General features: G+C 34.9%; 1 protein-coding gene across 1 annotated transcript in view; it reads left to right on the top strand.

Annotated features, from left to right (window-relative positions):
* Positions 1-13,357, top strand: part of FAT4 (FAT atypical cadherin 4) — a 179,767-nt gene that overhangs the window by 112,577 nt on the left and 53,833 nt on the right. Inside the window, exon 7 of the mRNA XM_042935547.1 lies at positions 7,751-7,931. Coding sequence (XP_042791481.1) covers positions 7,751-7,931 — 181 coding nt within the window. The remainder of the gene's footprint in view (positions 1-7,750; positions 7,932-13,357) is intronic.

The following is a 13,357-nucleotide window of genomic DNA, read 5'->3' as shown; positions in this document are numbered from 1 at the left end:
CTGATCTCATAGGCTTTTGTTCAGCAATTCATGAATCAAACAGTATCCAAGCTAGTAGACAGAAAGAACCTTCACAGAGCTGTGCAAGGCAAGAGATTTGTGTAGACCAGATAAGCCCTCTACAGCCCTGAACACACTTGATCTTGTCTTATCTCAGAAGCTAAGCAGGGTCTGGCCTGGTTAGTACTTCAACGGGAAGAGCGAGGACATTATACAGGGCATTTGCTGATTGGTTAAAGCGAGGTTACTTTCCTTATAGGCATAAGGAAGACTTGGAGTGAGCTAAGGTAATTTGTGCTGAAGAGGCAAGTACTGGTTGGTTGACCTCTGTTTCTGGAGAACTGAGCACAGACACTTAGTTAAGTTCTGGTTTGCTGATGTGACACTTAACATGAATGAGTCCATCTTGGGCCAAATATGCTTACTTTAACAAAATACTTGTCCTAGGATGAGAATTTTATTTCCAAAGTTGATAACAATTGTTTTGCTTCCTTTTATTTCTAGTAAGACTTTGTACCACATATGTTAGTGACATTATATTATTATAAATTATTTATTTAAATACTTTTTTTTTAAAACCAGGTACTCTTTAGTAGGAAAAATTCTTCCTACATAAAATTTCATTTGTATATTCACTAGATACAAATACAAAAACAAATGATTTAGCTTCTAAAATTGTTAAGTGAAAGCTAGGATTGTCATTATGTTGCATAGAATTAAAATTTAATAAAATAATTTCAGTGTAGATTCTATTTATTCATGTAAGCTATAAATACGAGTGGACAAAGGACCCAACTTTGAAATGGATACAAACTATTTGCAATATTAAGGAAAATATTTATATGATTTAAAAGATAAACATTAAATGTCGTAAAAACTGACCTCACTATGAGAATTTTTTTTTACCTTTTCAAAAAGTCTTTTCATTTTATCCTGATAAAGCATAATCATTTTGTAGTGTGTTTTGATCATTATTTCATAAATATATAATTAGATATTTTCACTAAGTAGGCAGGAGGCAAGTTGTGTTTAGCATTTGAGGTAGCCTTTAATGTTTCAGAGTTTCAACATGTATTGAGGATTTTCTTTTAAAGTCCTCTAAAAAGTAATTCCTCAAGACCTGCTTTTTGTGCGGGATAAAATATTTTGTTAACATTATATATTGCTTTATAAAAAATTTAAATTGTGGCTATATATATATATATATATATAACATAATTACCATTTAATTATTTTAAGTGCACAATTCAGTAGCATTAAGTACATTCATATAGTTGTGTGACTTTTCAGTGTCATTTTCATAACATTATTAAATAGTTTCCCTTTTTTACTTATCACTTCTATTTAGTAAAAGAATTTATCAAGGAAATATGGTGTTTTTGGTGAAGATTCCTACAGCAATAATTTAAAAATCAAGTGTTATCTAAGAGTATATATACCTAACTTATATAAATATATTTGTAAAACTAATTAGCAGTAATAAATTACATTATAAATGTTATTTTTAAAATACACAGTTTCTGTTCGTGTTCGAAAGTTTCCGTACTTATTTGCTTTATACATTTGCTGAATTCAAATTTAAATCTAACCACACAAGGTCTAATGTTAATATAGAACGGCTGAAATTTCAGATTTTCAGCAGACGGTTTACTGTGAGAAAAATGTGTTTACTTCTTGGGAAAGAAAAAAAAGAAGCTAATACTTTACTACAACAAACACACATCCAGAGGACCTATTCACCAAATGTTTGATGTCAAGAATGAAATCGGCTTTGTTGCAAAGCAACAGATTTTAGTTAAGCAAAAATTTTATTTCTGCAGAATAGTTTTTTATGTTTCATGAAAGTATGTTTAATTTATAAGGGTTAACATAAAAAATGTAATCTGCCTACAGTTTGAACTTTAATTACTCATTTAGACTCATTTATTACACTTACTAAAAATGTATTTTCTGATAGAGCAGTTGCTTAAAACTTTTTTCTTTTTAAATCTCATTTTAAATTAACTTGAACTTTATGTTGATATATTTGAGCATATTAAGCCACCAGTGTTAAAAGCCAATATCCACTTAATCATTTTCCAAATTCAAAAATATAAAATATGACCCACACAGAGCATGAAACTACCATAGTATAATGGATTATCAGAAGATTAAGTTGTAAACAGTCTCTGTGTGTGTGATTTATTTTCACACCCTTTTAAAAATGCTTTTCAGAATCATATGCATTGTTTGATATTTGCTCTAAAAATTTCAGAAGGTTTCTACCAATTTACTCATGTTTATTTTTGCACTTATATATATATATATGTATATATATACATGTATACAGATGAATGTATACAATACATAAAATTATACAAAATGAAATTTGAAGTTCTTCTTATCTTCCAACTTATAAGTATATTTCAAATGTCCACTGCACCTCCTGGCCTCTATAATTATAAATTTCTGAGGCCTTGACCTTTTATTTTATTTGTACCTTCAACCTTTTTCATTGGCTCACTGTCATCTGTCAGGAGTCTGTGTCACTACATCCTGCCTCTTCTTTCTGATTGTGTCTGTTTTTCATAAATCAATCCAAGATGAAATTGAACAATCTTGCTCTATTACGCCACTGCCTATATAATTCATCATTAGCAGACCTATTCAAACTAAACATTGGTCCCTAGTATTCTGATTCTTCTCCCGGGATTCAGTATTAATTGGGACCCTCTGTTTATAAGTAGTAGACTACCTCCAAAACTTTGACCTTTGTCTGCAGTTTTCTTCTCTGACCCCAGCCTTAGGCTAAGGCCTGTATTCCCAGATGTATATTTCTAGAAGTATTCTGTTCTTTGAACTTTCAGCCAGTCACTAGACCAGATTTCCATATAAAGAATCAAAGGAAAAGACTGCAGAATGAGAACAAAGTCTAATGGTATGCATTATGGGTTGACATAAAGATGAATTAAATAAAATTACTCCTGCTTTCTATTAGCTTATAACTTAATAGAGGATATGACAGAGTACATTGATAGTAATAATAATACAGAGTAAAACATCTATAGTAAGAATGGCATTGAGTTCAAAATTGGCTCTCTCTTTCCACTATGGCTGAATATAAATAAATTGCTTAAATTCTTTGAGTCTCAAATTCTTTATCAAAAAAAATTAATACCTATTTTATGGAATCTGTATGTTAAATGAGTAATACATATATAAAAATATATATATACATGATCTCAAGTAAGTGTTCAACAATATGTATATACAAATATATATGTATATATATACATTTATATTTCAATTTATAGATAAAAATATGGGCTACCTTTACACAGAATAATTAATATTTCAGTTTTTCACATACTAATATTGAGGCTTTTTGGTAACTTGCAAGCAGAGACAACAGATAGTCTCATGTGTCAGCCTAGAGCCAACAGAGAGGTGTGGACTAAAGATAAAGTAACAGTAGGCATTGTGCTGCACTTCACAAGGGACATAACAAAAACTGTTAGGAAACAGGAACATAAGGATCCTAGACCACTTCCTCACATAGGTAAGAGGGAGAGAGTTTAAAGACAACCAAACACAGAAAAGCAACGATGAAAACATGGCTTCATCATTCAATTAGCAGATGAGAGGAAGTGCTAAAATTTATGTGGGCCATCAACTAGGGAACTTGTGTCTTTCATCTGAGACCAGTGATGTAGAAATAAGATTTATGTGAAATCAGGGGCGTTCCATTTTTCTCCTTTGATTTCACTTTCCTGACTAAAGTTCAGAGGCAGTGACTTCCAGAGCTCATGCTATTAGTGGACAAGGATGAGATGGGATCTGGTTGTTTGGCGGTTAGGTCCCATTCCCAAGAATAAAAGTTAAAACATATTGGAAGCAGAATTCAAATTTAGGGTTAATTAAATCTCAGTAAAAGACTTAGAAATTTAGAACAATGTGTTTGTAAGGTTTCCTTATAAAATTGAAAAAAGTAGATAAGACCTGCATGCACATCCTTTGGGGCAACAAGAAGGGGAGGCCACTGGAGAATTGTTGTTCATTCTGACAATTCTTGAAGAAAATAGGAAAAGAACCCTAAATGCTTATAAACTGGGCTCTGGCAGCTACTAAGAGAAGCAAAGGGGACCCGTTGCTCCCATGTGGATATGGGATCACCTATGAGGCTACTTCTCAAGCTGGGACCATCTTGTTGTCACTGGTGTGCTTTTAAAATCTTTTGGAAAATTAGGTATTCTCTGGTATGAAGACACTGAGATTGAACTTGCTGAATATTTTCCTGGGTAAACAATGTTTTTCTGTTTTTGCTTACTAATTCAGAAAACACATCAGCAACCATATTTATGTAGTTTAGAGACAAAGAAAGAAATCACATGTTCCTGACCAAATGAGTTAGTCATCATTTTATGTGGTTTTCCATATATGTGTCATCAGACACTTTAGAATACCAAGGATAAAACCTTTGCTTGGCAGTTACTGGGATATTTCTTAACAAGTTTAAGTATTGTTGATTAGAGAGCAATGGGCATACCAGAAATATTTAGGTCTTCTTTAAACTCTCACTGTAAAGTACCAAATTTTTTATCTTTAAATTTCCAATCAACATGGCCTCCAAAAAGCTATGAAAGGTTTGAGAGCTAAGTGTCTCATTTTGTTACACTACAAGGGAATCATTAAGAAGAAAGGATGACTCAAAATATCTTCCTGAATAATATTATCATAGAGCTGAGTCAAAAGTTTCATTGGAGAATAAAAGTCCTGAGAACTATAAAATTGAAATCTTTAATATTAAGAAAATGGACCTTCCTAATGTAAAGTTTTCATTTTTCTTGTGTCTAAAGCAAGTACAAGAACAAGGAATACATTTTAACTATATACCAGTCACTATCCTTAGCATGTTACATTTCCCTCAGTACCTCTTTGAGGTACGTTCTATGCTTATTATTCCCATTTTACAGAAAAGGAAACTGAGATTTAGTGAGTAGAGTTCAATGTCAGTAAACTATATAAAAGAGCCCTCCATATCCTCCTATCCTTTGCTTCTAGGGACTTGATTTAGTTATTCCCTCTCTCAATACATCCTAGTGTGCACACTGTCCTTCCCATGGCATCCTCTTTTGCCCACATGAAAACACAGTTATCCTCTAGTTACCTCTTTTTCTTAAAAATGTAACTAGTGGAAGAGATACCAACATGATGCAGATAATTAACTTCCATTTCACCAAATTGTACATAATTAAACATATATAAGAGATTTAGTCCAAACATTGATCATCAATGATACCCGTGAAGGTATTTAGTTAGCTTTAACAGGACCCTTATGAGAAATTGAAAGTCTCTGACAGGAGTGCTGTCTCCAAATGCCCCACAAACTTCAACTGGCAAATAACTAGGGTCTATCACCTATGGACTTGGGGATTTTCTCCAACTTGTGCCTTATGTTGTTCTCTGGGCCCAGCTTGTCCAGAGTCCCAGCACATCTCGCTGAGTGGCACCCGTTCAGCTGCTAGCAACACCTTTCAGCTTTTTGCCAGTGGCAAACAGCTTCACATCCAAGTCCCATGGATTAAATTCCAGCTCTCTCACTATGTCTATGCCCTTGAAAAATCATTTAATCCAATTATCAGCTTATTTAAACATATATTGGGGATAGCAGGGGTACTAACTGATGAGGATTACACAATGTAGTCTATGTAAACTTCTTAAACCAGTACTTGCCTACCTAAGGATATGATCATTATTAATATGTTGAGTGAGATCTTTAAAGTCTTATTTTGATGTGCTTCTCCAGTGTTTATCATACTTCCAAATCTATTTTGTGTATGAAATATTTGTGACATCATTTTACCATTATTAACATCAAGTGACTAGTGAAAAGGCAATTATACTCTTTTAGTAATTTATAGTTAATTATACATATAAGCAATAGTAAAGACTAATTCTTGTTTCCTTTAATACAAAATCAAACATCTAAAAGGTAAGACTCTGGGGTGCCTGGGTGGCTCAGTCAGTTAAGTGTCCAACTTCAGCTCAGGTCATGAACTTGCGATTTGTGGGTTTGAGCCCTGCGTCAGACTCTGCTGACAGCTCAGAGCCTGGAGCCTGCTTTGGATTCTGTGTCTCCCTCTCTCTCTGCCCCTCCCTGACTCATGCTCTGTCTCTCTGTCAAAAATAAATAAAAATTAAAAAAAATAAAAGGTAAGACTTTGGGAGTCATGAATTTAAAAATATGTTAATGGAAATGGAATGTTTAATATAAAATACTTTACTGAGAAAGATATATTTGGCAATAATTATCACCATGTAGCCTAAATTTAATTGCATAGATTTATGGGAGCAGTCATGCTTCATCACAGTGCCTAGCTCAACTGGTCATACGCATTTTCATCTCATGGAGAATTCAAGCTTCCTTGTATAGAGCACAGATATAACATCACTAAATCCATTGCATTCCATAATTTTCTAGTCTGTTTGTTCTAGTCTGATTTTGGTTCCTATATATTTGAGCATAAAAGCTCATTGGTTATAGACCATCAGTAGTTACAATCTAAGAACATAGAACAGGTTTAAATAGTAGTAAAGGGAATATCAGCAAATCACAGGATTACTAGAAAAAAAATACTGGAAGGTTGTGAATCTCAACACCATTCTGTGAGGAGTAAAAGGGAACACCATAGACATTTTACAGAGAAATGAATGAGTGAATGAATGGATGGTTTTTATTAAAAAGTGTTGAGTGCTAGAAATAAGTAGAATTTAAATTTCATATAAGGGGGAATAATTTTATGGAAAGTTTTAATACCTTAAACAGAAAAAGAGAGTATTCAGGGCTTTATTTTATTTTAGATAAACACAGTTAAACAGATCTCTATTGTTTCTATTTAGAGAGATTAAAGTTTGAAAACTGATTTTGAACATGCATCTAAAGACAGTTGATTTGACTTTTAGTTTTGGGACACCCCACAGAATCTAACCAAATATGGCTTCTGACCTTCACCACAAAGAGTCTGTTAACTTTGTGTAGTACGGACAGTGTATGCCAAGGTTTTGTTCAATGTTGGCTTTTCATTATATGCTGATAACAGAGCTGGAATAGGAAATAAAAAATTAATCGTTTCACATTTATATTAAATATTAAATAAATGTAACAAAAATAATTCCAAGTCAGCTCATCCACATAATGTTATTTCCACCAAGTGGAAGATCGTGGTTTTGAGATGTAACTTGAAGCTTTATTTTTTTTTTTTTCCTTTACAAACAAGTATTAGTTGAGAATAGGGAATTTAAAGACCCAGAAACCCAAATTTTTGATATTAACATTGATAGTCACAGCTAGGAATTTAGTTTTCGTGCTTTGTCAGTTGGCCAGATATTCAATGCCCATGGGTATTCTCCAAATTTGGAGTGAGCTATTTTAATGCAATTTCAGAGAAACCAGCAGTGCCTCTTTTGTGGTGTTTAAATGATATTGTTGTGTTTTTTTTCATTGCCGAATCAGCACCTTTCAAATAGAATAAGACGTTGACATACTCTTTTTGTTCAATATCATCAGAAAAGATTTGAAATACCAGTTTATAAATGAAAATACTTGTAACAAAATCAAAAAACACTCAATCACTTGTAGCATTTAGAAATTTCACTTTGAGATGTTTTCTAAATTGTCTCCGGTAGTGTTATCTGTAACTAATTAATGTTAAATTTGCTGTTATCTTTGTTACTTATAAACATTAAAAACTTGATTTTCTTCTCCTTCTAGGATCCCCTGCCCTGACTGGAACTGGAACAATCAATGTCATCGTAGATGACGTCAATGACAATGTCCCTACTTTTGCCAGTAAAATGTATTTCACAACAATTCCTGAAGATGCACCCACTGGAACAGATGTTTTATTGGTAAATGCCTCAGATGCTGATGCCTCAACAAATGCAGTTATCAGGTCAGTACATTTTCCTTTGTAAACTTTGATTATTTTTTCATTAAACATTAGTCTTTGGACTAACTGAATATAATGCTTAATTTTGCTAGAAATTCTGTGATATTAACCCATAGCCTTATTGTGTCCATGTATTGTTGAATAACTAACTATGGCTAAAATGAGGATTTAAACAATGATTTTACTTGTCATTCTAAAATTTTAATTACTTAATTTTATTTATATTTTTATCTATCTCATGAATTTGTAGTTCATGTAGTTCATTTACAGGGCTGGGTTCACAGGGAGATTCTTCTGCTTCATGTGATTGACTGGTATCACTTAATGGTATTTACCTGGTAACTGGGCAGTCTTGAAGGTTCAAGATGTCTTCACTCAACGTCTGGTACTTCGGCAAGGATGATTGGAAGGTTGGGCTCTGCTGGCCCCCTGTCTCTGATCTTGTGGTCTCAGGGCTTCACAATATGGTTCTTTGGCAGGTAGCTGAAATGGGCTACATGGTAGCTCTGGGGTCCAAGAACCTCAGGCAAAATCTGCCAGTGCTCTTAAGGAAAAGTCCTAGAAGTGGTGTAGCATCGCTTCCATAATACTTTGTCAAAGCAACCATGACCTGCCTAGATTCACTAGGAGGAGAAATGCACTTCACCACTTGAAGAGGAATATCAAAGAATTTTGGCCATTTTTAACCCAGCCACTAGCCTCAATAAGAATATTTGTGTTTTCAAAGTTTAAAAACTTTCTGTTAATCTACTGAAACCCATTTAAAATGGAGAAAACGATATGGTACCTTTTTCAGAGAAGATGTGAAAATGGTTGTGTTGTAACACTTGGTGGATTGAGTTGTGTGTCACCTTCTTCACTTCTTCCTATTATCAACAGTAAGAAATGAAGATTTCTAAGTTTTCCAGAGAAGAGTCTCAAAGACATAAATATTTCTTGCCCACACAACATCCCTACCCTCTATAGGCTTATATTAGGTAAATTAGAGTAGGTCGGATGGCTGTGTAATGGGTCAGAAAAGAGAATCTGAGTGTTCTGAGGAGTTATCAGTAAAAGGTGGCCTGTGAATGTTGATCCTGTGATGATTTGGTTAGTGATTTATTTTGTTTGTTACTAATTTCCTATTTATAAAATCACTTTGGGAAACTGCTATTAAGTAGTCTCTTCCTGCTGGCAGAGGTGACTGAGGTATATAGAAGACCTCAAGCTATTTTTCATTTAATAAACATGCATTGAGTTTTTAGTATGGGTAACAAGACAAAGTTTCCACTTTCTTCGAGCTGGCATGCTTTGTGAGGTAGATAGGCAATTTAATATGAAATAAAGAAGATTACTTAATATGGTGAATGCAGCCTTGAAAATAAAATAGGCTTATATAACAAGAGAGTGACAAGGGACTATTAGGTATGGTTAATATGGGTGACTTCTTTATGGAAGTGATCTTTAGGCTGAAGAACTGGGCTGTGGAATGTAAGTAAGCATGGTGAATTTAACTAGGAAGTTTTATGAGTGTGGACCAGAGTGAGAACAGGCTCAGAGAGGTAGGCAGGGGCCAAATCATGTAACCCATACAAGGGCTCCTAGGTCATGGTAAGAAGTTGAGATATTAATTAATTAATTAATTTATTTATTTATTTATTGAAATTCTTAAAATCATTTATGTGATAAACTATTGGAGTATTTCAAACAGGGGCCAAAATAAACGGATCTGTTTGGATTGGGTTAGAGGCAGGACTGTAGAAAGAAGCTATTAGAAGAGAAACCAGGGAGACCCTTCAGGTGTTAATTAATATACTGATTCAAACAAAAGATGGAGTGTCCTTGTACTAAGGTGGAAAAATGAAAATTGAATGTATTTGGAAAAACATTTGAGATTGTAAGTGGAACTAAAAGAAAGAGAGAAACCAGAATGGCCATCTACTAAGTTTTTGGCTTGAACACCTGGGCAGATGGTGGTACCATTATAGGTAGCATTGGAGGAGAAACAGGCATGGGGGAAACCAGGAGTTCTTACTTGAATCCAATTTGAAGTGACTACTAGTCATTCACGTGGAGATATCAGTTGGGACATTAAAACTATGAGTGTGAAGCTTAGGTTTGCGTCAGGGCTGTAGATACAGATTTGAGAGTCATCAATGCTCACAGCACATGTAAAACCAAGGCACTGAATAAGAACACTTTAGGAGAGAGAATAGAGAAATAAAAGGGGGGCAGGAATGAGTCTTCTGGAATTCTCCTAACAGTTGAAAAGCACGTTTAGAAGGAAGAGTCACCTAGGGAGCTAAGCAGTTCTGACCAGAGATATACAGAAGGAAATCCAGAAGAGAATGGACACTGACATGCACTATAAGAGGAAAGGCTACGCATGAACTTCTTTCAGAAGCTGGGACCTAATTCCAGGCAAAGAGCTGAATTCTAAGAGGCTTATAAAGTCAAATCATTAAGGATGGAGAAAACTTCTGCCCAAGGTCATAGTTATATGCATGTTTGGCTCACTGTGCTTAGTACCACTTGGAGAAAGGCAGATACAACCTAACTACTTCCTGGCATGAACCTCAAAAAGGCAGTAAATACAACCTCCTTCATTTGTCCTACACCAAAGCATAGGAATAATGGAATCTGTACCCTAAGAACTAAGTCTTTAGCTTTGTGGTAAGAGCACAGCCTTGAGAATGAAGCTGTGTAGAATGGAATCCTGACTCTCCTATTAATTGTGGGGCAGTTTATTGAACATTTCTGGACATCAGTTTTTTTTTTTTTTTTTTATCAATGTAATAGGTATACTACATAATAAAAGTGACTTTATGGAATTGTTGTGAGGACAAATAAAATACTTTAACAGTTCTAAGTGAACTGCTTAGAATAATGTTAGAACAAAAATTACTCAATATCCATCAACCCATACTGTCCCAATATATGCAAAGCACTTTTCCCTTTTCTTGCCATCTGTTAGTGCTCAGTAAGTTTGTGACAATTTTGGAAGAGATGTCCTATCCATTGTAGTGTTATAGTCTAATAAATATTTATCTGCCATGCCAAGGAGTCCTTCTCTAAAGATAAAATATTGAGTATGACAAATCAGTAGCATAACTATTCCCATCTGAGATGCTTCAATTGCTACAACAATTGTGAAGCTGTGTGTTTACAAAATCAATGAGTGCTAGAATAAAATGCTATGATGGTATGCTATTTTCTTCTAGCGTATGTCAAAGTTTTACTGCTACATGTGATCTTACGTTTGTGGGCAATGGTGATCAATGGAAAGTTGGTCTAGGAAATCCTGTCAATATTTCCAGAGTGTTTTACACAGTTGTATTGGTAGCTTTGAAATGATTGTTTTGATTTTGGTTGTTTGGTTGACTGGTTGAATTTTTTTCCTCCTTTAATATGAGAGAATTAACTTTATACTTTTACATGCCCTGAAATCTATAAAATGCATATGCAAAAATCTTTAAATGACTACATTGACTGCCATAAGTCAGATAATATAAAAATTGAAGCTATTTTTATTTTGTAAAATTATTAAATTCACTTTTTTTTCAATATATGAAATTTATTGTCAAATTGGTTTCCATACAACACCCAGTGCTCATCCCAAAAGGTGCCCTCCTCAATACCCATCACCCACCCTCCCCTCCCTCCCAGCCCCCATCAACCCTCAGTTTGTTCTCAGTTTTTAACAGTCTCTTATGCTTTGGCTCTCTCCCACTCTAACCTCTTTTTTTTTTTTCCTTCCCCTCCCCCATGGGTTTCTGTTAAGTTTCTCAGGATCCACATAAGAGTGAAAACATATGGTATCTGTCTTTCTCTGTATGGCTTATTTCACTTAGCATCACACTCTCCAGTTCCATCCATGTTGCTACAAAGGGCCATATTTCGTTCTTTCTCATTGCCATGTAGTACTCCATTGTGTATATAAACCACAATTTCTTTATCCATTCATCAGTTGATGGACATTTAGGCTCTTTCCATAATTTGGCTATTGTTGAGAGTGCTGCTATAAACATTGGGGTACAAGTGCCCCTATGCATCAGTACTCCTGTATCCCTTGGGTAAATTCCTAGCAGTGCTATTCCTGGGTCATAGGGTAGGTCTATTTTTAATTTTTTGGGGAACCTCCACACTGTTTTCCAGAGTGGCTGCACCAGTTTGCATTCCCACCAACAGTGCAAGAGGGTTCCCGTTTCTCCACATCCTCTCCAGCATCTATAGTCTCCTGATTTGTTCATTTTGGCCACTCTGACTGGCGTGAGGTGATATCTGAGTGTGGTTTTGATTTGTATTTCCCTGATAAGCAGCGACATTGAGCATCTTTTCCTGTGCCTGTTGGCCATCCGGATGTCTTCCTTAGAGAAGTGTCTATTCATGTTTTCTGCCCATTTCTTCATTGGGTTATTTGTTTTTCGGGTGTGGAGTTTGGTGAGCTCTTTATAGATTTTGGATACTAGCTCTTTGTCCAATATGTCATTTGCAAATATCTTTTCCCATTCCATTGGTTGCCTTTTAGTTTTGTTGGTGGTTTCCTTTGCTGTGCAGAAGCTTTTTATCTTCATAAGGTCCCAGTAATTCATTTTTGCTTTTAATTCCCTTGCCTTTGGGGATGTGTCGAGTAAGAGATTGCTACAGCTGAGATCAGAGAGGTCTTTTCCTGCTTTCTCCTCTAGGCTTTTGATGGTTTCCTGTCTCACATTCAGGTCCTTTATCCATTTTGAGTTTATTTTTGTGAATGGTGTGAGAAAGTGCTCTAGTTTCAACCTTCTGCATGCTGCTGTCCAGTTCTCTCAGCACCATTTGTTAAAGAGACTGTCTTTTTTCCATTGGATGTTCTTTCCTGCTTTGTCAAAGATCAGTTGGCCATACGTTTATGGGTCTAGTTCTGGGGTTTCTATTCTATTCCATTGGTCTATGTGTCTGTTTTTGTGCCAATACCATGCTGTCTTGATGATGACAGCTTTGTAGTAGAGGCTAAAGTCTGGGATTGTGATGTTTCCTGCTTTGGTCTTCTTCAAAATTACTTTGGCTATTCGGGGCCTTTTGTGGTTCCATATGAATTTTTGGATTGCTTGTTCTAGTTTCGAGAAGAATGCTGGTGCAATTTTGATTGGGATTGCATTGAATGTGTAGATAGCTTTGAGTAGTATTGACATTTTGACAATATTTATTCTTCCAATCCATGAGCATGGAATGTCTTTCCATGTCTTTATATCTTCTTCAATTACCTTCATAAGCTTTCTATAATTTTCAGCATACAATCTTTTACATCTTTGGTTAGATTTATTCCTAGGTATTTTATGCTTCTTGGTGCAATTGTGAATGGGATCAGTTTCTTTATTTGTCTTTCTGTTGCTTCATTGTTAGTGTATAAGAATGCAATGGATTTCTGTACATTGATTTTGTATCCTGCAACTTTGCTGAATTCATGTATCAGT

Source organism: Panthera leo, chromosome B1 (genome assembly GCF_018350215.1).
Source record: "Panthera leo isolate Ple1 chromosome B1, P.leo_Ple1_pat1.1, whole genome shotgun sequence".
In the NCBI taxonomy this organism is placed as follows: Eukaryota; Metazoa; Chordata; class Mammalia; order Carnivora; family Felidae; genus Panthera; species Panthera leo.
The sequence above is the reverse complement of the archived record's forward strand: the minus strand, read 5'-3'. Positions and strand labels throughout refer to the sequence as shown.